The sequence below is a fragment of the Vulpes lagopus genome, chromosome 7, assembly GCF_018345385.1.
Source record: "Vulpes lagopus strain Blue_001 chromosome 7, ASM1834538v1, whole genome shotgun sequence".
Taxonomy (NCBI): Eukaryota; Metazoa; Chordata; class Mammalia; order Carnivora; family Canidae; genus Vulpes; species Vulpes lagopus.
This window is the reverse complement of record NC_054830.1, coordinates 57,465,385-57,491,245: the sequence shown is the minus strand read 5'-3', so window position 1 is coordinate 57,491,245 and position 25,861 is coordinate 57,465,385. Positions and strand designations below refer to the sequence as shown.

General features: G+C 38.9%; 1 protein-coding gene across 1 annotated transcript in view; it reads right to left on the bottom strand.

Annotated features, from left to right (window-relative positions):
* TXNRD3 (thioredoxin reductase 3) overlaps positions 1 to 25,861 on the bottom strand; it is a 54,014-nt gene that overhangs the window by 5,770 nt on the left and 22,383 nt on the right. Inside the window, exons 8-14 of the mRNA XM_041762429.1 lie at positions 24,020 to 24,162; positions 21,921 to 22,036; positions 20,927 to 21,152; positions 19,646 to 19,738; positions 13,977 to 14,053; positions 13,228 to 13,384; positions 8,405 to 8,512 (exon numbers count right to left, since the gene is read on the bottom strand). Coding sequence (XP_041618363.1) covers positions 8,405 to 8,512; positions 13,228 to 13,384; positions 13,977 to 14,053; positions 19,646 to 19,738; positions 20,927 to 21,152; positions 21,921 to 22,036; positions 24,020 to 24,162 — 920 coding nt within the window. The remainder of the gene's footprint in view (positions 1 to 8,404; positions 8,513 to 13,227; positions 13,385 to 13,976; positions 14,054 to 19,645; positions 19,739 to 20,926; positions 21,153 to 21,920; positions 22,037 to 24,019; positions 24,163 to 25,861) is intronic.

Below are 25,861 nucleotides of genomic sequence, written 5' to 3'. Positions count from 1 at the left end.
TCAAAAACTTCAGCACAGAATCTCCCTGTGACTCAGTAATTCTACTCTTAGATATAGACTCAGGAAAATGGATAGCATTCTGCCCACACAAGAACTTGTGCAGGGATGCATATGGCAGCTTTACTCTCGACAGCTCAGAAGTGGTAGTAGTCCACATGTCTGTCAACTGGTGAATGGAATAAAATGTGGTATTATCTATATAAGGGATTATTAATCAGCAAAAAAAAGAAATGAATATTGTGGCACATGCCTCAACAAGGATGAATCTTGGAAACTAGCTTACGTGAGGAGAAAGAAGCCGGTCACAAAGGACCACGTACTAAATGATGCCACTTACAGGAAATGCCCACAATAAGCAGATCTAAAGAGGGGATAGAGGAAAACAAGGAGCAACTGCTAACAGGTGCCAGGTTTCTTTCTGGGATGATGAAAATGTTCTCAAAGTGATTGTGGTACTGGTCATACAACTCTGAGAAGATACTAAAATCCACTAAACTGCACACTGTAAGTGGTTATGGTTTATGTCTTATGCCTCAGTAAAGCTATTTTTTAATGAAACTATTCAGATCTGAGTCACATAGTAAACTATGGTTATTTTACTCTCATGAACTTTTAATTTTCTATGGAATTAAAGACTATCTTGTTTTGCCATAGACTTAATTTTTCCTGCACCCACCCTGATTTATCCCAAAGTCTTTCCAATTACTTAGGTCTTGCTTTCCTTTTTTCCCCCCTTTATTTCTTTTAACAATGTTTCAAGGCTTAACCATCTTGGTTAGATTTACTGAATTTATTCCTAAGTATTCCTCATGCTGTTGTGATTGTTTTTAAATTTCCTTTTTGGAGAGCTCATTGCAAGTACATAGAAATACAACTGATTTTTGTGTGTTTTCATGCCCTGCAACTTTGCTAAGATTCATTTAGTTCTATTATGGGCTGAACTATGTCACACTCTCAAAATAAATTTGTACTTTGAAATCCTAACTCCTAATATTCCAGAATGTAACCATATTTGGATAGGGTCATTAAAGAGGTAATTAAAATGAAGTCATTAGGGTATCCCTAACCCAATATGACTGTGTCCTTACAAGAAAAGAAAATTAGGACACAGATGCTCAGAGGGAAGGTGATGTGAACATATAGGTAAAAGACAGCCGTCTACAAACCAAGGAGGGGGCTGAGATACCCTTTGGTCATGGCCCACAGAAAGAGCCACCTCTACTGACACTCCTGGTCTCAGATTTCTAGCCTCTAGAACTGAGAAAATAAAAGCCTGTCTTTCACATATATAGACACTTTTCCCAAGAAGACATCCAGATAGCTAACAGACATGTGAAAAGATGCTCAATATCACTCAGCATCAGGGAAATCAAAACCACAATGGATACCACCTCAAGACAGTTGAGAATGGTGAAAATTAACAAGACAGGAAACAACAGATGTTGGCGAGGATGTGGAGAAAGAGGAACCCTCTTGCACTGTTGGTGGGAATGTGAACTGGTGCAGCCACTCTGGAAAACTGTGTGGAGGTTCCTCAAAGAGTTAATAATAGAGCTGCCCTATGACCCAGCAATTGCACTGCTGGGGATTTATCCAAAAGATAAAAAAAAAAAAAAAATGCTGATTTAAAGTGGCACATGCACCCAAATATTTATAGCAGCAATGTCCAGAGTAGCCAAACTATGGAAAAAGCCATAGTTGATGGAAAAATGGAAAAAATGTCCATCAACCGACGAATGAATAAAGATGTGGTAAATATATATAGTGGACTATTACTCAGTGATCAGAAAGAATGAAACCTTACCATTTGCAATGACATGGATGGAACTAGAGAGTATTATGCTACAGAGAATAAGTCAGAGAAAGACAAATATCATATGATTTTACTTGTATGTGGAATTTAAGAAACAAAACAGACGAACATGGGGAAGGGAAGGAAAAATAAAGTAAGATGAAAACAGAGGAGGCAAACCATAGAAGACTTAAATATAGAGAACACTCAGGGTTGTTGGAGCAGGGATGGGCTAAGTGGGTAATGGGCACTAAGGAGGGCACTTGTTGGGTGAGCACTGGGTTTACATGCAACTGATGAATCATTAAATTCTACTCCTGAAAGCAATACTATACTATATGTTAACTAACATGAATTTAAATATTTAAAAACATCTTTCATTTATGGCCTTATTCATGTTAAGAAGGTTCCCTTTTAATTCCTAGTTTATTGTTTTTTTTTTTTTTATCACGAGTGCTAAATTTTGTCAAATGCTTTTTTTGCATGGAGATGATCATGTGGGTTTTTTTCCCCTTATTCTATTATATGATATACTACATTGACTGATTTTCATATGTTGAACCATTCTTGCATTCTGGGAATAAATACCATTTAGTTATTATATATAATCCTTTTTGGTTCCTTTTCACAATTTTTCTTTAATGATATTTTGTTCAGATACTGTTTTCCTGATTTCCTTTAGTTATTTGTCCACAATTTCCTTTAGCTCACTGAATACATTTTACATTGATTTAATAGTTGATTTAATGTCTTTGTCTAATAATTCCGAAGTCTGCGCTTCTTCTGGAATGATTTCTGTCAAATTCTTTTTTTCCTGCAAATAGGTCATACTTTCCTTTTCCTTTGTATGCTGCTATGAGTTGAACTGTGTCTTCCCAAAATTCATATGTTGAAGTCCTAACCCACAGTATCTTAATATGTGACCTTCTTTAGAAATAAGATCATTGTATATGCAATTAGTTAATATAAGGTCATTCTAGAGTAGGGTGGTTCTCATAACCCAATATGAATGTTGTCCTACAAAGAGAGAAAATTTTGGATACTCTGATACACTAACAGAGAATCCCACGTGAGGATAAAGTAAAATCTCCAAGCCATGGAATGACAAAGATTGCCAGCGAAACACCAAAAACTAGGAGAGAGGAATGGGACAGATTCTTCCTCACAGAAACCACATGGAAACAACCCTGTCAACACCTTGATGTTGGACTTTTAGCCCCTAGAACTGTGAGACAGCAGAATGCTGTGGTCTAAGGCCCCAATTTGTGGCACTTTATTACAGTAGACCTAGCAAACCAATATATATTCTCTGTTGTTGTTTGTCTTGATTATTATAATATGGTAACCCTGGAAATGACCCATTTCCACCTCAGAGATTGCTGTTTTTTTGTTTGTTGAGAGCTGGAGTCATCTGACTTTTCCAAGCTGTTTCTGCATACTGTGTATTCACTGTTGCGGTTTCTGTCCATTGTCTCTGAGGTCACCCAGGGACCTGACAACGATGTCCTTTAATGTCCAACTTCTAAAATGGGGGGAGAAGAGAATATTCTCTCTTGAAGTCTCATCGCAGCAGGGAAGCCACTTAAGCTTATGGAGGCTGGTGCCAATTTCTCAGCAATCAGAAGCAGGGATTGGCAGTCAAAACACTGCCCCAATTTCTGGAGGACAAAGTCCTTGCTGCCCAGTCTGGCACCAGCAAGCTGCACCAGGAACAGAGACCACCAACCTGCCAACTGCTCACCACAGTGCTGGGTCCGTGGGACACTGGCCATTACCGAAACATGGAAATCCACCAGAGTCTTCCAGCCTCCTCCTCTAGCTCTCCTCTGGGCGCTGAAAATACTCAGCTAGATTCCAGAGTTCTAGAAGAACTGCTTCAAACACTTCCTGCCAGCTCAGTTTGTTGTCTTAGTGAAGGGATAGATTCCTGGAGCTTCCTACTTCACCATTTTCCATAATATCACGCCTGTTCATCCATCTTTATTGTTGGGTAGTGTTCCCATTCATGTATACATAGAAATGAAACTAAGTCTTCATTTCTCTGGGATAAATGCTCATCCAATGGGTTTTTAATTTCTGATACCATATTTTGCATTTCCAACAGGTATCTGTTGTTTCTCTAAATGTTCCTTCTGAAAGTACGTCCTATTTTCTGTTCATGAGTGTAAATACATTATTTCTTGCACATGTACACAGTCTGTTTCTTTTGAGTCCTTCGATTGTCTGCTCATATTAAATGTTGGGGATTTATTTGTTTGTTTGTTTGTTTATTTATTTTTAAATGTTGGGAATTTAAAATATGTTTAATTTGGGGAGGGTGATGAAACTGTTCTTAATCTTGATTCTAATGATGGTTTTCACAAGTGTTTCAACTCATAAAACTACACACACACACACACACACACACAAAATCTTCATCTTGTTATATGTAAATTATGCCTCAATGTTGTTTTTCCAAAGTTTGAAAGTTCATTTTCATAGCTTATTGAATTTGAATTTCACTGTCCCATTATCTAATCTTGAAGTTTATTTGGGGACCCTTTATCAGTATCTTTAGGTGTTTTGGGGCTTGTCAGAGTCCCCTGAGAAATCAGACTCTAACCAACCTCTGGCCAGAGAAGGGGAAAGGGCCAGTTGCCAGAGTTCTGGGAACTCAGTGGAAGAAGGGTAAAGATTCAGTATATATTTGCTTAACTTGAGTATTGTGCTGAATCCCACCTTCACTTGATAACACTGCTCCCTAGTCAAGAGGTCTTTTGTTTTAACCATCTCCAGAAAATAACCTTCTAAATATTTGCCAGTGTACGGAGAGTGTCAAGAGGTGACACTCTCACTGTTTCTTAAAGGATCTTTGGTCTGCTTGATTGTCAGCTGGCCTACCTCACCTCCAGACGTACATGGTGTTACCAATTTTTGAGCCTTTGTGGACTCTGATGTAAAGCCAAGTTGGTTTCTTGACTTTTCCCTTACCAGCTTATAATCTTTTTTTTTTAATCCGTTGGGTTACTTATCACTCATTTGGGTTTTTTTCACCAAAATGTCACTATTTTGTCTCCTTTACTATCCCTCTATCCTTCAGAGATTATTTTTAAAGGCAGATCCCTTTCCCTCAGAAGTTTATTGACATCATTCTATTGTCTTTGGCACTGAATGTTATTATGAAAAAGCCTGGGGCCAGGCTGGTTCATTGCCCTTATGAATAACTAGCTTAACTAGAACGTGTCTGTGTCACTGGTTTCTTTTAGAAAATGGTAAGTTATTTTTTAATATTAGGTGTTTTCTTCTACTATATCTCAGAATACCACTTCTGTGCCACTTGTTAGATTTTTCACTGCAGGGTATGAGTTATATTTATATTGGATTTATATTGGACCATCCTTGCCTACCCTTCCTCCTTCCCCTCCTTCTCCTCCTTCCTCTTCTCCTTCTTTTCCTCTTCCTCCTCTTCTCTTTTTCATCCCCTTCCTTTTTTTCCCTCTTTTTCTTCTTCATCCCCTTTCTCCTCTTCCTTTTCTTCTTCTTCCTCTTCCTCCTCTTTTTTTTAGAGAGGGAAAGTCAGAAGGGGAGGGGCAGAGGAAGAGGGAGAGAGAGAGGAAATCTTAAGCTCCATGCTGAGCTTGATCTCATGACTCTAAGATGATGACCTGAGCAAAAATTAGGAGTCGGACATTTAACTGACTGGGCCACCCCAGAGCCCCTATCATCTTTCTCTCAACTTTTCTTATGTAACTAACTTTCTTCTCAGTCATCTTCTTCTTTTGATTCCAACGTATTTGGTAGTTCAGGGTAGTTCAGTGGTTTGATTCTCAAATGTGACCTTAACAATCTGTGCAGGTGTTACTCTCCTGCTCCCCGCTTCCATGGAACATGTATTCACCAGGAAGAGAGCCTGGGATTGTTTACTCAGAAGAAATCCTGGTGTCTCTTTCTCATCTCAATTTCTTCTCCTAAGGGCAGTATCAGGTATGGAATCACTGCACCAGGGAAGAACACACAGTTTCTTTTTATCTGTCTCCTTTGGGTGACATTTCTCCAAGTGTTGACAGGGCTGTTTAGCCTGGCCTTTTCCATATCATAGTAACAAGCAAACTACAAGTCCACAGACTGTGCCACAGGAAAGAACATGGGGAGTTTTTAGAACGAACATTAGACCAGCGTGACTGGACTACTATAAGCAGGGCATACAGCAGCATGAATGGCTTGATTACACGATGCCTCTTCTCACAAACAGTGAGGAGTTCAGATCGTACTGAGCCCTGGGAAATCACTGAAAAGCTTTATGCTGGGAAGTGGCATAACTGGTGTGTATTTTTAAAAGTTCCTCTGGCTGATGTGTGATGACCAGATGGGAGCGGGCTAAGAGCGAATGCAAGGGAGACGAGGAGGAAGGCTACAGGCAAGAGATGATGGTGGACATGGGACGAGGAGGGCAGGGATGGAAATAAGTAGGTACACACATAACATACTCTGGGGGTAAAAGTGATAGCACTTCCTGGTAAGCTGACCATTGATGTTGACCAACAAGGAGGGATTAAGGATAGCTTTCAGTTGCACCAGCATGGAGAGAGGGTCTTACTGGGTACCCAAAATCTCATTAGATTCACAAAGGAATTCATATTAAAACAAGTTTTAAAACCTTGGTGCTAGATACTCAACAATTTTATATTAAGTCAGGCCAGCAGTGAGCAGCAAATCAGCACAGCCCTACATTTCAGCCCCTTCAGGAACTACCTTTTTATTATACTGTGCTGTGGTATTATGCTGCAGGACTGCACTTCAGGATCTAATAAGAAACAATTCTATAAAACCCATCATCATATTCACTAAGGGGATATTTTAAGGCCATTTTTCACTGTATCTCCATGCCCCTTTTGTAGAAACTTGGGAAATCTCTCTCAGTTCTCCCTCCTCCAGGTAGTAGGACACATGGAGGAAGATTTTTAGGTTAATTCTAAAGCAAATCTATGTGACTTTACGGCATGAATTCTGTGAACCGCCAAATTCGCCTCTCTTCTAACACCAATCATAATTTTTCCTACCCACATTTTCTTCCCACCTTGATTTCTTCACTTTGAAAAAATATTATATATGTATTTTTGAGAGGCTTCCTCAAATCTCTTTATAATAGGAATTTTTAAAAATAACAATAAATCAAATTTCTGCTCCTGTTAAACACAATAAATATATCATTATAACAATATATAAGAAAAGGTTAGTTGATCTGCAGTGAGGCTTAGGAAGAAGACCCTAAAGTAATCCTAGGGGACTAGTTACAAACCTAGGGGACTTTTTCCTATAAAGATATTCCTATGTCTGGGGTATAGTTTTCTACAGGCTTCCTCTCATGTGCCCTGCCTTTCTATCTTAATTTCTCATTAATTTCAAAAGATTTAGAACTAAGTGTTAAATCCATAACTGTTACCATCAATTTTCCAAAACTCAAGTAAAAGTTCATCACTGCAGGAGAAAAAAAAAAATGGCTCATTATTACAAAGAATTAATTGTAAACCCTGATCAAGTCATGTCCTCTAAAACATTTCTCATCGAAAACAATCATCTAAAATAACATCATAAAGTTTTAATTATGCGTTTTCCCACTACTGGAATGTAAAATAAGAGCTTCAGTTAGTCATCAGGCCATTTAACTAGTACTATGATTTCAAGAAAATGCCAGTAATTGACGTGACGTCAAGGGAGAGGAATGCAATCCTCTTGTGCTGAAAACATCAAGTACTAATAACCCTCCAACTCTTTTTATTTCTCTCTATCCCTCCTATGTTGGAAGGGTGTGCAGAAAAAGCCACTTAAACTACCCATCAAATTATAATGTAAGACAATACTTATAATGTAATACGAGAAGAGATGGGACAGGGGTAAAAGAGAGGTGGAAATAAATGTGTGCAAAGGAAATCTTTTTGGGAATCTGACAGCCCACAGCCCGCAACAGGGTGACAACCTTGGGAACTGCCCACCCTCCCCACCCTGAGCCCCTTAACAATGCAGGCTCCCCAGGACCATGTTGATGTGACAGGAGCCTGGCTCTGGCCATGCTGAATGGAAGTGGGTGGATGGCTGATCCAGCTCGGACCAATCAGATATCCTCTTCCATAATTTAGAATTGAGACTGAGAGGTAGCAAGTCCTCCTAAGACCAGAATTATTAGATAAACTCGTTTGTAGAAAAAAGGGCCTATTTTGGCTGCTAATTGCATTCCAGAGGCAAAGTCTGTGTGCAGAAACAGAAGAATGAGCTGCACGCATACATGAACTGAGATGGTTTTGCAGTTCCTGGTTCTCATCCTTTCCTAAAGCCTTGATATACTCCTGAATTCCAGAAAGTCTTATAAGCACCTTCTTATATAAGCTTACTCAACTAGACATTTACCACTTGTAACTCAAAAGTCCTAGTGCATACATCATTTGTTCCCCTTTCCCCAACTGTATTATTATTATTAGCTAAAGAGATAGGGCTTAAATCACTTAATTTCCAATTTTCCTAAAATAGGAATAGGATTTCCTACAATCTAACCATTACAGTAACTTACAAAACAAAAAGTGTCTGCAAAGCCAGTTAATGAGAAATGAAAAAGTAAGCAGCAAAACACAATCTTACTTCGAGATTCTCTTTTTTATACATTTCAATAGCTTTCTCTTCAGATAATCCACAGCAGCCATATTCCAAAGGAGTAAACACTGTAGTTGGAACATTTACATAATCACACTGAAAGATAAACAAATTACATCTGCTTATTTTGTGACACTTTTCACAGTAAAACTCTACATTTAAGTATATTTATAAAAAGAAAATAAGTCTGGTTCAGCGTGACTGATTCTTCCATTTTACTGCTTTAGGGAAATTTGTAGTTATGCTCAAAGTATGGGGTGAGCCCAACTCCAGGGCAGAGACCACACCCTGGGCAGTGAGTGGCCCACAGCAGGACCAGCTCTCCCAGAGCCCCAGCCTGACTTCCATTCTTTTTTTTTTTTTTTTTAAGATTTTATTTATTTATTCATGAGAGACACACACACACAGAGAGGCAGAGACACAGGCAAAGGGAGAAACAGGCTCCTGTGCGGGGAGCCCAATGCGGGACTCAATCCTAGGTGCCCAGGATCACACCCCAGGCCGAAGGTGGCGCTAAACTGCTGAGCCACCCGGGCTGCCCCTGACTTCCATTCTAAAACTGAGCAGCAGAGGCAGAGATGGTGCCCCTTTTTGCCTCAACAGACACTCTCTAAAATGTTTTCTTTCCATCTCCATGATTCCAGACCCTGCTCTCCTGAAGTACTTCTACTAGGTGACCAAGAACTATGCCATTTCATTGGAAGCTGAGACCACTCTTGGCCATTCACATAACTGTGTGCCACAGAGATGTGCAAAGAAGCAGTTTAACAGTGCTGGGCCGGGTGTCTGCCCTGGACCACCAAGGGGAGATGACATGTGTAGTAGGGGGCTAACAGAGGGGCCAGGATCTCCTAAGTCCTGGGGTTCTGACAGAACTCCCACAAAGCCTGTATCAGGCTAAGGCAGAGCATGAGCGGACACGCCGGGAGGCTGAGGCCCTGACCCTATTTGAGGCTTCTGGCAGCTCTATGCACCTGCCCGTGGGAAAGTGAGTGTGAGCACAGGTGGCACCCTTGGCTAGAAGGGAGGGTCTTTGTGATGGCCTGGAGAACTGGAGCACACGGGGGCAAGCATCACTAAAACGGCAGCAGGCGGGAGCAGAGAAAGGGTGGAGGGGGCACCCAGAGAGGAGGTTCACCAGGCCTGCCCATCCACAGCCCCAGAAGGGCTGCCACTGCCCACATGTCCCCCAAACCTGCCACCAGGGTGTAGGTGATTACGTCAAGGGTGACCTCTAACCCACAGACAGCTAATGCACAAGCTGGCCAGACATCTATGCAGAAAAAGGTGAACTACATCAATCAAATTCTCCCATTTATAGGAAATTGAGCTAGAAGCAGAGGAAAAATCCCCCAGTGGTAGCGGAACCAGAAGAAATGCACCTGTGGAGCTGTGGTCACGTCAGACTAACCGAAGAACCCCTTGCAAACCGCTTTGTGTACCAGGGCCCAGGTCAGCCGTACTCGACACAGTTCTAGCTCTAAAAGAAGGATGGCCCAGCCCTAGCTTGGCTCTTGTTCGAAGTTACTACGTGTTTCAACTCCCTAAATTGTAGGATCCTTGTAAGAAACTCTCAGTCTGCCTAGTGGGAGTTTCCATTTGTTGTTACCCCAAAGAAAAACAAAGCCAGGCACCACCAGGTATCCCTACATCAATGATGTGGATTATGTACAACATACATCAGCCTAGAATCTTGAACTTAGATGCTCTAATACCACGTCACATTTGCTAACCTGCAAATCATAGGGAAGCCAAGGATTTTTCTTTTTTCCAACATGGCTAGAAAAAAAAAAAAATCACATAACCATAGGGATCACCTTAGTATTTTCTGACTTCTGTTAGGCCCACAAATACTCATCAATCCTTTTACAGTTGACCCTTGAACAATGTGGGGGTTGGGGTGCTGACCCCCCATGCAGTCAAATATCCATATACAACTTTTGACCTGCCAAAAAAACCTAATGGCCCACCACTGACTGGAAACAGTTGATTTAACACATATTTTTAAGTTATACATATTGTATATTATATTCTCACAATAAAATAGAGAAAAGAAAATGTTACTAAGAAAATCATAAAGAAGAGAGAATACATTTATAACACTGTATCGTGTTTATTGAATCTACATGTAACTGGACCCACACAGTTCAAACCCAAGATGTTCAAGGGTCTGCTGTACTGACCAGCAGCTGACCCTCTGACCCATGGCTTATTAGAGAGGAAGCCTCATTCTCAACAGATGCCTCTGTCTTCATTCCCTATCAATTAAGAATAATCAATAGGAAATTCCTCAATGTTCCTTCCTTTCACCTAAAACATTTTCTCCACATCTTAAGCCATCTCCCCACCTGAAGTTGACTTCATCTAGCCCTCCCCATAGCCTTCCTACTAGTTCTATACATTTAAGATCTTTCTTTCTTCATACCCTAAACACACTGCTGCATCTTCATATCTCTCTGCCCCACTGCCACCTTGATTCACTTCTTAAAGCATTAGGCAACTACTCTGCCTCCATGCACCCTGATGTGCTAACTGCATTTCCCTACTGTATGTTCAGCACCCTGGGCCCACCCTTTGATGCCACCTGCCCCCGCCAATGCCTCCATATATGTTCAAGGTCTTCCTTCATGACCTTACAAGGCACCTATGGTAATAAAATAAGCAGAATGCAGCATCCTTTATGAAGACTATGTACTTAAAACATGTCACCTGGACCTAATCATGCAAAACAATCAGAGAAACCCAGAATAGGAGACATTCCACAAGGAAAGTAGCCTGGACTCACCAAAAATCAAAGTCACACAAAAATAAAACAAGCAGGGGACCCATTTCAGATTAAAAGAGACTTAAGGGCAGCCCCGGTGGTTCAGTGGTTTAGCGCTGCCTTTGGCCCAGGGTGTGGTCCTGGAGACCCGGGATCCAGTCCCACGTCAGGCTCCCTGCTGGAATGGAGCCTGCTTCTCCCTCTGCCTGTGTCTCTGCCTCTCTCTTTCTCTCTCTCTGTGTCTCTAATGAATAAATAAATTAAATCTTTAAAAAAAAAGAGAGACTTAAGAGTCAGAAGAGCTAAATGTACCATGTGGATCAAACCCGTGCATGTGCACACACTTAACAGAAATCTGAGGAAATTGAATAGTATCACATTTTTATTGAATTTCTCAGATAGAACAATGAAACTGTGGTTATGGAAGAAGATCTTCGTTCTCAGGAGATGCCTGCTGAAGTATATAGGGGCAAATGTCATTGATGCCTGTCACTTACCTCAAAAAGCTCTGGGAAAAGAAGTACATGCATGGTACACATACATATTCAGAAAAGGAGAGAGAGCCAAATGGCAAAACATTAATAACTGGGGAATGTGGTTGAAAGGGTAACATGGGTGATTATTATTATTATTTTTCCTGTGGTTTGACATCTTTCTAAATAGAAAGATGGAAGAAATAAAGGTCTTCAATAGTTCCCACTGCCTGGAGAAGGCCATTCTAATTCTTTACTGTGGCATAAGAGATTTTTGATGGGCTGGCACCAAGTGAATTTTATAGTCTCATTCCCAGTTGAATCCTTTATCCCCAAGTATTATGCTTGCACACACCCCAAATGCTCTAAGTATCATAGAAGGAACAATTCTTTGTAGACAAATCATTTGGCATTCCTCACCCCTACACAGGCCCTTCATCTGGCAAAACTTCCACATGTCCACAGTGCTCTTATGGAGTACAGCATGATATCCCCAGTTGGGAACTCTAACAGACTGCTCACAGTCCTGGAACGAACCAAGCCCCACTGAGCTCTGTGCTTGTGTCTGCATTATAGACTTACCAGAAAAGCCCTGTGCTCAGTTTTGATTACTCATCCTACAAAGCCAGTCTCACATCTTTGAAGACAATGAAAGGTGCAGGAGATGGCATCACCTTCACACCTGGCAGAGGTGAAACTGAGGCACAGAGACTTAAAACAACCTGACCAGGTTCACACACCACAGGCAGGGCCAGCGACCGCCCATCCCGGATGCCTTTTTTTTTTTTTTAATTAATTTATTTTTTATTGCAGTTCAATTTGCCAACATATAACATAACACCCAGTGCTCATCCCATCAAGTGCCCTCCTCAGTGCCCATCACCCAGTCACCCCCAGCCCCCGCCCACCTCCCTTTCCACCACCCCCTGTAGTTTCCCAGAGTTAGGAGTCTCTCATGTTCAGTCTCCCTCTCTGATATTTCCCACTCATTTTCTCTTCTTTCCCCTTTATTCCCTTTCACTATTTTTTATATTCCCCAAATGAATGAGACCATATAATGTTTGCCCTTCTCTGACTGACTTATTTCACTCGGCATAATACCCTCCAGTTCCATCCACATCGAAGCAAATGGTGGGTATTTGTCGTTTCTAATGGCTGAGGAATATTCCATTGTATACATAAACTACATCTTCTTTATCCATTCATCTTTCGATGGACACCGAGGCTCCTTCCACAGTTTGGCTATTGTGGACATTGCTGCTATAAACATCGCCATCCCAGATGCCTTACCAGACCAACTGGTTACAACTAACTGTCCCTTGTCCTAACTTACTCATGATCCTCTACTCAGCTGGGAAGCCCCTTGGCACTAGAACCACGCCAATCCTTTGTATATCACCTACCATGATATCTTGCATACAGCAGACACTCAGTATTTGTTGAAAATCATTAGTAAATACTAATTTATCTGTGATGAACACTTTACTTACAAAACAAGTACACAAGTGTTGGTTGTACTGATCTTTTTAATCACAATTTTGATCTAGATGTCATCTCAAAAGTAGGAAACTCACCTTTTCTAAACGGCCCGCAAAAAGTCTTCGAGCCAGCAGCTTGCCTGCCTGTATGGCAACAGGTGTGAGCTCAAGTTTACCCTCCAGAATATCCCCAACAGCATAAACATAGGGCACATTGGTCTGTTCCACATCATTTACTGGTATTTTGCCATTCCTATTAGATTTTGGAAAGGAAACAAATCCATCATGATTCATTCTGTACTTCTGGATGACTAACACTAACTTTTCCAAGAGAAAATGACTAAACGCATAGAGCAAAGAGCTCCCTCTAAGAAGTGAGGCGCCACATCAATAATGTCTATAAGACCGATGGCTGAAATCATAAAGGTTCTGTAGCTCAAAAAAAACCACCTTTCTGGTTAGTGAAACCACACTCATTTTTTAGATGCAAAGAATAGCTCCAGATTTCCCCCAGTGTCCAACTTAGAGCTTTGAAATTTTTCTCCTTGCCTGACCAACAACATAAAAATTCACTCTTAAATAAGACAGTGGGTGAAGACATTTCCACAATTTATTTTTTAAAATCACTGCTTAACGTATCAGTGTTTTAAGGTACATATCAAAGAGTTACTGATTCATTAATGAAAAAAACTGATTACTGCAGAGCTGGCACAGTACTTATTGTGAAATAAACTTAAAGCATTAAAATTGTGCATTTTAGTAATTAAATAAAAATTTCCAAGAGGTGATCTAGAGAAATATTTTGCTTTGTGCAGCAACAGTGCAATGATCCCATGTGTACTTACTTCTCATTGATTTTGACACCAATCTTCTCCAAACCTATTTTCCTTGTACAGGAGTCACGACCAATTGCCAACAAAACCTATATTTAGAGTGAGATCAAAAACACAAATTTTCAACATCAGGAATGAAAGAGGGAACATCACTATAAATCCTTCAGACATTAAAAGGATAATAACAGAATACTATGAACACCCTATGCCAATAAATTTCACAACTTAAAGGAAACACTCCTTAAAAGACAGTTTAGCAAAGTCACATTTGTGCAAACCTGAATAATTCCATGTTATGTGCTAAATTACGTCCCCCTACCAAACTCACATGGTAAAGTACTACTCCCCCAGTACCTTAGAATATAATGTATTTGGTGATAGGACCATTAAAGAAGTAATTAAGGTAACATGAGGCCATTAGGGTGGGGGACCTAATCTAATATGACTGGTCTCCTTATAAAAAGAGGCAGTTGGGACACAGACGACACAGACAGGGACAACCACATAAGGACACAGTGAGAAGGCATCATCTACAAGCCAAGGAAAGAGGCCTCAGAAGAAATCAAATCTGCTAGCACCTTGATCTGGCCTCTAGTCTCTAGAACTGTAAGAAATTAAATTCTGTTGCCTAAGTCAGTCTGTGGTGTTTCCTTATGGGAACCCTAGCAGAGGAACACACCCCATCCTTATTGGAGAAACTGAATCCACAATTTGTAAACTGCCCATAAATTAACTCAAAACCAAATCACTTCACTGGTAAAGTCTATCAAAAATTAAGAAACAAATGCTACTAATGGGCTACAAACTCTTTGTAAAAAGAAAAAAAGAGGGAGGGAACACTTCCCAAGTCCTTTTTATGAGGCCAGCATAAACAACTGACACAAAAATCAAAAAGGATATTGAAATAAAATTATGACCCAATATTCCTCATGAACATAGATACAGAATCCTTAACAAAATGTTAGCAAATGAAATATAGTAATATATAAAAAAGGATAATTTATCATGACCAACTGGGGTTTGTCCCCAAAATAAAAATGTGGTTCAACATGCAAAAAAATCAATGTAATTAATCATACTAATCAAATAATGGAGAAAAGAATTTAATAATTAACCAATAAATATGGGGAAAGAATTTGACAAAATTTAACACCATTTGAGGATTTTAATTTAGTTTTCAGCAGATTAAAAACAAAATAAAACATCCCCAACCTGTTAAAAGGCATTGGTTAAAAAAAAGAAAGAAAAAAAAAAACCCCCCAACTCTACAGCTTATATCCTGTACAGCAATGATGAAAGACAGAATGCTTCACCTCTCAGGTGGGAGCAAGATAAGGATGCCCACTCTCAAGCAATTTCTATTCAGCATTTTACTGGAGGACTTAACCAGTGTAACAAGGCAAGAAAAAGCTATAAAAGGCAGGCAGATTGAAAAGAACAAAACTGGCTTTATATGCCAATGTTAACCCCAAGAATCTATAATAAGGTCAGTGTACATAAATCATTTGTATTTCTATGTATGACCAAGTAAACCCTGAACATTTAAAAATTTAAAATACCACTTTATAAATAACTTAAAAACATGAAATATTTAGACAAATTTAGCAAAATACATGAAAGAACTCTAGAGCAAAATGATAAAATATTGCAGAGATAAAGAATACATAAATGAAAAGATCTATGAAGTTAACACACACAAAAATTCAATATTGTTAAGATGGTCAGTTCTTCCAAACTGGTTTATATAATCAATATAATTCCAATAAAAATCTCAGTAGGACTTTTTCTGGTAGAAATTGAGAAGTTGTTTTTATTTTATTTTATTTTATTTTATTTATTTTTATTTATACATAAGTATTTGATTTACTTAATGGTATTGTAATTTTTCTTACAAATTTCGAATTCCAATTTTTCATTGCTAGAACACAATAATTTTTGTAATATTGCCTTGTATTTTGTGACATTTCCACTCACTTATTAGTTTAGGAGCATTTATTTAGTTTTTGTCATTTTTTTGATGCAAAAAAAAAATATGTCTCCTGTGAACAGAGACAGTTCTATTTCTTCCTTTCTAGTAACCATACATTTTAAAAAATTCTTGTCTTAATTGAACAAACTAAGACTTCAAGTAGCATGTATTACAGATGAGACAAGCTATTTTTAAGTTATCTGGAAATGTAAAAGACCTTAAACAAACCTGGAGGACTTACTCCATGGGTCTAAATTTACTATAAAGCTTCAATAATGAAAACAATGTGGTGAAAGGAGACAAATGATCAATGGGATAAAGAGTGCAGAAACAGACCCACAGTTAAATGGTCAAATGACTTCAATAGAAGCAGGAAAGCAATTTGGTGGAGAAAGGGAAGTGTTTTCAACAAATGGTACTGACCTGTATGGAAGAAAAAGAACCCATACTCCTACCTCATATATAAACAAAAATTAATTCAAGATGTATTACAGGCCTGAACTGTAATATAAAGTAGCTTCAAGACAAAATTATAAATAGCTTCAAGAAGAAAATATAGGAAAATAGTTACATGACCTTTGGATGAAAGGATTCCTTAGGGCACGTACAAAGCATTAACCATAAAGCAAGAAATTGATAAACTAGACTTCATAAAAATTTTAAAACTACTGCTCATCAAAAGATGCCATAAAAAATGAATAAGCAAGTCATAGATAGGAAGAAAATATTCAGAATAGATCTACCTGAAAACTGGTATTGAGATAGATATAAAACCCCTTTAAGAATAAAATTCAAATAACCCAACAAAACATGGACCAAAGATTTGAACAGATAAGTGGAAAATATAATAAATGGCCAGTAAAAACATGAAAAGTTGCTCAACATCATTAGTCATCCGGAAGACTCAGATTAGAACCATAATAAGATACCACTACACATGCACTAGAATGGCTAACCTGAAAAAGCTGGATAAGCCTAAATGTTGAGGACATGGGCCAACCAAAACTCCCATGCACAGCTCGTGGAAATATAAAATGATTCATTCATTTAGAAGCTGGCAGTTTCTCAAAAAATTAATCATAGAAACTATCTTATGACCATTTAATTTCATTCCTAGGTATTTATCCATGAGAAATTAAAATACATGTCCACAAGGGCTTATGCAAGAAATCTTCACAGCAGTTTTAGTCACAATAGCCTAAACTACAAACAGCCTAGGTGTCCATCCACAGGAAAATGAACAAACTATGGTATATTCATACAATTTTATATTCATATAATTCATACGAGAAGAAGAACTAACTACAGATACACACAACAATACGGATGAATATGAGGAGTACATATCATATAGTTCCATTCCTGTGACATCTAGAATAGGCAAAACTAGTCTATAGTGACAGAATCAGAATAGGATTGTTTGGGGTCAGGGAGTGGGAAGGGGTACAGGAGAGCTTTCTGAACTCATAGAAGTATTCTGTTATCTTCAAATAAGTATGGATTACACAAATATGTGCATTTGTCAAAACCAACTGAACTGTACATCTAAGACATGTGCATTTCACTACATATAAATTACGTCTTATTATAAAAGTAAACAATTTACAAATTTAGATACTGTGAATAACTTTATACCAGTATATTCGATAACTTAGATGAAATGAACTAATTCCGGGATCCCTGGGTGGCACAGCGGTTTGGCGCCTGCCTTTGGCCTAGGGCGCGATCCTGGAGACCCCGGATCGAATCCCACGTCGGGCTCCTGGTGCATGGAGCCTGCTTCTCCCTCTGCCTGTGTCTCTGCCTCTCTCTCTCTCTCTCTCTCTCTGTGTGTGTGTGACTATCATAAATAAATAAATAAAAATTTAAAAAAAAAAAAAAAAAGAAATGAACTAATTCCTAGAAAAAAATAACTAAAGTAACTCAAAGAAATAGAAAGCCTTAAAAACCCTATGACTGTTAAAGAAATTCAATCAATGGTTAAATACATGTATCTGTGGAAAATTTTAGGCCCAGATAGTTACATCAGTGAATTCTATCAAATAGACAAAGAAAATGTTCTAACATTACAAAAATGTTTCCAGAGAATAAAGAGTTAATACACTCCAAACTTCTTTCATGAGCTAGAACAACCTTGATACCCAATCTGAAAAGTTGAATATATGAAAGGAAAATTATGAGCCAATATGATTCATGAATATTAATGCAAAACTTCTAAAGAACCAAATCCAACAATATATAAAAAGAACCATTACCAAGTTGGGTTTATACCAGGAACACAGAATTGATTGAACATTAGAAAATCAATGTCATTCAACACATTCATAAACAGATTAAGGAACACATTCATTAACAGATTAAGGAAAAAAAATTTTGATCAACAGCTACAAGAGAAACACCATTACAATCAAATATCCACTCATGATTTTTAAAAAATGAAAAAGAGGTAACCAAACAACCCTTGGCAAACAAGAAAAAGAAATTCTTCAACTTAATTAAGAATATCTAACAAAACCCTGCAAAAAAACATCACTGATGTTTAATGATGAAACACTGAAAACTTTCAATACTGAGAACAAGACCAGAATGTCTGCCACTGCCATTTCATGGAGGTCCCAGCTAGTGTACTTACACACACAAAAAAAAGGAATAAAAAGTAAAAAAACAGAAAGGAGGAAACAAACTTCTGTTATTCACAAATAGTATGAAGGCATACAAAGAAAATTCAAAATAATCTAAGAAGTTCTCAAGTAAGAGCTTAGCAACATTATGGAATATTAAATCAAAACACACAAATTGGTCACATTTCTACACACCAGCAACAAATTGTTAAAGATAATGACATTTTCCCAAAAAAATATCATTTATGACTACCTAAAAATACATTAAATACCTAGGAATAAATCTAATAAAAGATGTTCTTGATTTACATATAAAGAAATTTATTAACTTTGTTAGGAATTATTAAGAACAACCTAAATTAAGGGGCATAATCCATAGTCACGGATTGGGAGACTGAATATTGCAATAAAAAGTTGCCAATTGATTAATATATCTAATGTAATCATAATAAAAATATCAACTGGGGTTGATTTGTTTTGTTTTCTTATTTTTTGGCTTTGTTGATCCTCCCCATATTATTCCTTTTTTTAATGAAAAACAATCATGCATCTAACAGTATATAAAACATAAATGCATCTTTATAGTTTATAAAAGAAATGCTGACATCTAAATATCATCAGTTTAAAATAGAACTGTTGCCACCCAATAGAGTTCATGGACTATTCACATTGCTTGCAGATTTTATACTGTTTTTGAAAATAAGATTTTTAATGTTGTTTTTTATTATAAGGTATATAATACACTAAACTCTACTTCTTTTCCATTTTTGTTGAAAATATTCTAATGCCCAATGTAGAAGATATCTAATGCCCTGGAAGTAAGTACTGAAAACAGTCAGGTATATCTGGTATATTCCAGATTTTGTTCTATGTATAATTAATTGCCCATACACACATATTTCCTTACAATATTTTTCATATAGACTGAAAACTACTAAATGTCAATGGCTCAACTACCTACCATATTTATCATAGTTTTACAAAGAATCAAAAGAAAAAAAGTTAGGCCTGGTAGAATTTTCCCATAAACTTCATTTGTGCTAGTTTATGAGTGTGTTCAACCGCTTACTGCTTATAAAATAAAAACTTACTGTATTATATATTTCTTCAATAGTTTCTGGTCCTTCAGTGGATTTAGCCACTACTTTCAGCTTTCCAGGTGAACCTTTCTCTAACTGCTGAACCTAGCAGGGATAAAAAACATAATGATGATATCTACAGGTGACAGGAAATAAACGGGTTAGAGGGTGTACACATGTGTGTGTATAGGTTTTTTGGCTAAGTAAAGATAGAGAAAAAGGGACTGTAACAAGATATAATTTGGAGGTAGAAATAAATTAATGGATTAGTTGGTGGTAGCATAATAAGACGAATGAGGGATGCTTTCCAGGTGATGACTCAATAATTCATATAGACTATAATACCACTTACTGAGTACTGAGATAGGCCAGAAAGATGAGCAGGGGAATACATTTAGCAAGAAAATCAAGAATTTCATTTTTGTCTTAATAAATCTGAAATGCTTATGAGGAATTCAACAGAGATATCTCATAGCCAAATGTATAAATGGGTATGGAGTTGAGGAGAGATGCCTGAGCAGGATATACAGATCTGAGAGCCACGAGCATTAGATAGATAACATATGGGCCTAAAGAAGGTACCAGCCAGTAACAAGTGCAGAGAGGAGAAGGGGGAGCAGGTGCTCTGACATTTACAGGTTGAGGGGATGTGGGACCAGGGAGCTCAAGACAGGAGAATGATTCAAATGGAAAGAAAGTCAATTTCATTGAATGCTGCCCAGAAGCCCCACTACATAAGGACAGAGATATGACCACTGGATTTGACAGCATGGAGTTTGCCAAAGACCCTGGAATGCAATTTCAAAGGAGTAGCAGGGATGGAGCAGCCAAGAGTTGGCTGAAGTAGAAAACGGAGGCTAGAAGCCAGAAGGAGCATGTTTAGAAGTTTCCTCATGAACAGGAAAAGAATAATGCGGACCCAGCCAAAAGGGCAGAGAGGGGAAGGGAAGGCTTATTTGTTTAAAGAGGAGAGACTCTAGTGGGAATTACAGAGCAGAAAGGATGGCTCTAACTGAAGATAGGGTGTCCCTGAGAAAGTGAGAGAAGGTGAGAGCATACGGACTGAGAGGAATAAGGACACTTTCCCATGGTTCGGGGGTGGGAGGAGGAGGACTGAGGGACACAGGAAGGTCAGTTTTATAGACTGGAGGTGGAAGCTCTATCTTTAAGGTGTCCTACTGAGTACAGACCAATTACTTTCATGAGATGAAATAAGGAGAGCTAGAATAAAAAACTAAAAAAGAGTGTAAAAAACTAAAAATAAAAGGAATTCCTAACGCCTTTCCGACTTACCAAGACAGGTACAAATTTTCTTAAGAACTTAACACCATGTTGTTCCATGTAGGAACCCACTTTCTCTGCCATCTCTTGATCAAACCCACGAAGAAGGATCGAACGCACCATAATAGTGACATCTAAGCCAATGCCAGCGAGAAATCCTGCACATTCCAGAGCAACGTAAGATGCACCCACCACTAACGTTTTGCCAGGGCAATAAGGCAGAGAAAAAAGGTCATCACTGGAAAATAAAAACAACAAAACGAACACCTAGGCAATAAAAATGAAATGAGTCATTTAGATTTCGATGCACAGTGGTTTTTTTGTTGGCTGCATTGCAACATGGTGTTTGAATGAAGACACATTAACAGAAAGAGCCTTTGGAGTTTGTAAGAGTGTCCACTACAGAATAAGAAGTATGTCTCATTTTTTTCAAAATCAAATTAGTAGACCACAAGTGAAGGTGTTTTAAAAATGTAATAGAATAGAAAATATTAAACTACATTACATGTGGTAAGAAAAAATACGGTTTGAGTGTGTGTTCACTTAACAATCATGTCACAAAAATGCTTTTCTTAACATACATCTGGTAAAGAAAGTTTGAAAATCATTGTGCTGCATTATACAATGTCCTCTCTATAACCATTCAGGGATAATTATTATTAAATCTCAGTATTAGAACAGCTATGTTTCTCCTGATCAACTGGTTCATTGTCATATAGACACTAAACTCTACTTCTTTCCTTTGGCCTCCCATGAAGTTTAGAGCCAACTTCCCAGACCTCCTTGAGCAATTACCTAGAATCAGACAGCATATATGTGTGCATGAATTTGACCTTATTATTTACCTAACCTTATTTTTGCTGGGCTTCATTACGTTAACCACTTAGCTTCTTGCATTGCACTTTTTATTTGTCATCAATTCAAATCTTTTGCAAAATCATATCAGGGACTAAATAAATTGGACACACAAACATAACACAACGTATAATAGCCCATTTAATCTTACCTAGTAATACAGTACTCTTTATCTCCTTGGATTCCTAAATACCGTGGCCTTTGGCCTGTCGCTAGGACAAATTTTGCAGCAGTATAGCAAGTTTCCTCTCCTTTTCTATTGGTTGCCTTGAAAAGAGAAAAGTAAATTTCAACTTTTTCTGCAAATGCTGCAGAGTATCAGACACCCTGGACAACCAGTTACAGAGCTTCCCACTCAACAAGAGCGATGTGCAAAGATAATAATGCAATATGATAAGCACCAACATAGAGAGAAGTCTTTATAAAATATCAACCAAAAGAGGCCAGTGCAGATGGAATAGGGCCTGGAAAGCCAGCTGAGGACAGCTTCAAAGGTGCTGGTATTATAAGTGGAGACAAGAAAGTAAGATGATTTGAGAAGAATGAAAAAAAAAACCTGCAGAGAGAACAGGGCATAGAAAAGCACACAGGCCTAAAAGCAGCAGGTGCTGGGGAATGGCAAGTGACCAGAAAGTGGCAAGGAAGGTGGGGATGTGTCACAGTGAAGGGAAACAGATTAGCACCAAATGTTAACACCTTTATATGCCATTCTAAAGATTTTGGCTATGGGGAACCAGGAAAGGTTATTCATTGTTCGTGTATTTTCAATCACACAGGTGATTCATAAATACATTTTCATTTAAAAAAATTAAAATATCAATGAAGACATTTAAACAAGAGGTTGTTTAAATAATGGGATGGAGGGAGGGCAGCCTGGATACAGGCACCTGTTCAGAAGGGTCCAGAAAGAGGCAAACAAGGGCAGGCTATGGGGCTGGGAGGGAGAAGCCTGAGATTTCTAGCTGGAGACACTGGGTATCACTGAACGCAGAAATGCAGAAAAGAGGCAGGTATGGCTGCGAAGACCGGCTTATTCAACTGTGCTGGCCACACCACAGTCTGAGAAATAAAACTGCCTGACTCATATTTCTATGATGTTTCAACGTGAATAATGTAATTCAGATTGGCCCACATGTAGTTTCAAAAGGGGCAGCTTTCCACAGACCACCTGAAACCTTTCCAGAGATGGTAAATGACTACAGAATAACCTCAAATCTCCCCAAAATCATCGCACACTGTGCTATGAAAGCCGATTTCAAAAATAAATAGGTGTTGACAGTTATATTTGATTGTCTTTTATAATTCCAATTTAAAATTGTTGTGTTCGGGGATCCCTGGGTGGCGCAGCGGTTTAGCACCTGCCTTTGGCCCAGGGTGCGATCCTGGAGATCCTGGAGACCCGGGATCGAATCCCACGTTGGGCTCCCGGTGCGTGGAGCCTGCTTCTCCCTCTGCCTATGTCTCTGCCTCTCTCTCTCTCTCTCTCTCTCTGTGTGTGTGACTATCATAAATAAATAAAAATTAAAAAAATAAAATAAAATAAAATTGTTGTGTTCATCAAACAATCTCGTTTTCCTGACATATTGCTCTTACAATACGCAAACATTACAAAGCTTAAAGAATATACTCATTTCCATACCACTTCTATTAATACTCTTATGAACGACATGTTGGAATTCTAGGTAAGGTTTCATTTTATTTTTATTTTTAAAATTATTCTCTTTTTTTATCGAAGTACAGTTGACATACAATGTTCCATCAGTTTCAGGTGCACAACACAATGATTCAACAAGTCTCTATGTTACATTCTGCTCACCACATGTGTAGTTGCCATCTGCACCCACACGAGGCTACTACAACACCACTGACTATTCCCCAGGCTGTACCTTTCATCCCTGTGACTACTCATTCCATTTAGCCCATCCCTCTCAAGGTTTCATTTTAAAAAACAATTACAGTGCTACAATTTTTCCCTTTTTAGTCTTTGAAATGTTAAACTATCTAGTCTAAACATTTTCCTTTAAGGTAGTAATAAAATCAAAAGACAAATAACTTTAAATGAAGAGCTCTTTAAAAGACAATTCCTTCAATTTAGTAGGACCTGTGGCATCAACAACAATGGAGAAGTAGGTGCACGCAAGGCAATGTGTGTGCATGCATCAGTGATAATAACGTGATACAGAATTTCAGATCAAGGCAAGCTCAAGCAGTAGTAAAGAAAAGCAAGAAACAAGACAAAACAAACATTACCTTTATTTTATGATGTTCGACAAATTCTCCATAGGAATTGACATAGGCCACGGCCTTCTCCCTCAGGGACAGCCTGTAGCCCCAGTTTAGAGAGCCGATGTGGTTTTGAATCGCTTCTGTCATAGTCTCCCAGGTGTGCTTTACTGAAAATAAATAACCAGAGTGAAGGCATAAAGTGAATTTTATTTTAAGATTTTATTTATTTGACAGAGAGGCAAAGAGCACAAACAGTGGGAGCGGCAGGCAGAGCGAGAGGGAGAAGCAGGCTCCCTGGGGGGCAGGGAGTCAGATGCAGGGCTTGATCTGGGGACCCTCTGATCATGACCTAAACTGAAGGCAGACACTTAACCAACTCAGCCTCCGAGGAGCCCTCATGAATTTTATTTTTAATGCTCCATCATACACAACCACACGTGAGCCATACTATATATTGCTTTAAGAATCAAGAAGTGAATACAAGACAAGTAGCAACTGAAATCTTTTTTAGCCAGTTATGCTTTATACTTCTTCCTCTTTTATATTACAAAACATTAAGCAAAAAGTAGAATTCTGAAAAGAGAGGGGAAAAAATCCATGCAGCAAACAACAGGGACAGCAGCCCAAAACATCACAAGGCAGGAAGACCATCCCTACTCAGGAGCAAGCACCCCAAGGCCACTCTCCCACTCTGTGAGTCCTGCTGTACACGGCATTCCAGAGGTGAAGGGAAGCAGGTCTCAGGTCAGTGAGCACCACATGTGCACCTGACCAGACCAGCATGGGCCATTCATTTTCGGTTCACTTGGTGGTGGTTTTATGACAGTGAAGATCCTACATTTCTTGACAAGAGTGGTTACTGCTCACCACTGCCCAGCATTTATATGACAATGTTTCCTCATTTCTTGTTGCAATTGGAGGAGGAAGTGATGGAATTCAATTCGTCATCATCCCTGTATTTTCTAGGTGGGATTGATTTCCAAGCATTCACCTCATTTGATGTTGCTGCTTCCTGAAGGAGAAACCAGCCTCCATGCAGCACCGTGTTTATAAGACATAGAGGCCAGCCCAGGGTTCCCATCATACTGGATGAGATGCCAAAGGCAAACCCAGCTAACTGAGCGTTCATTCTCTGGTCACATCTGGTGAACCGTGACCCATCACCCATCCCACCTAGCACTCTGAAGAAAGGCCTCAGCACTCATCAGGAACATGGGAAGTTACAGTGCAGGAGAGAATAAGAGGTCACAGTGCACTGAGTTTGTGGCCTGGATGTCCCATTACCTCCTCCAGGATGCCAGTGTACACGAAAGGCTCCTAAGATCTTGCAGCCCAGAGGGTCACTGTGGTTGCACTACATTTCCTAAACCCCCTGCCACAATCCCAGGAGGTAATGACCTAGCAGTGATGAGCCTCTCCCCATGGCACATGCCTTCAGATCCTAAGATATCTCCTCCTCTCTAATCTGGAAAAGCTACTCCTGTAACCTGCTAAGAACCATTTCTCCCAGGGACCTTGTCAGTTAAATTCATACTTCACTTGTCCTTTTGTTTCTGGTTCTTATTGTAAAAGACACTCTGCATCAGGGTTTCCCAAATCCTGCACATGGGGATCCCCTAGGAATCAGACTGAAATCTACAAAGCCTTGCACCTGTCACAAACCTATGGAGTCAGGACGAGCTCCCCCAGGAGATTCTGACATGGCAAGTCCAGGGATTGGCACCTTATAAACTGGCTCCCCTATTTTGGGGAGAGTGCTAAATCACTAATTCCTCAATGTGCTTGTGTGTATGTGTGTGTGTGTGTGTGTGTGTGTGTGTGTGTGTGTTCTTTTTTTTTTTTTTTTTTGCCTTACAGTCTCCCTAC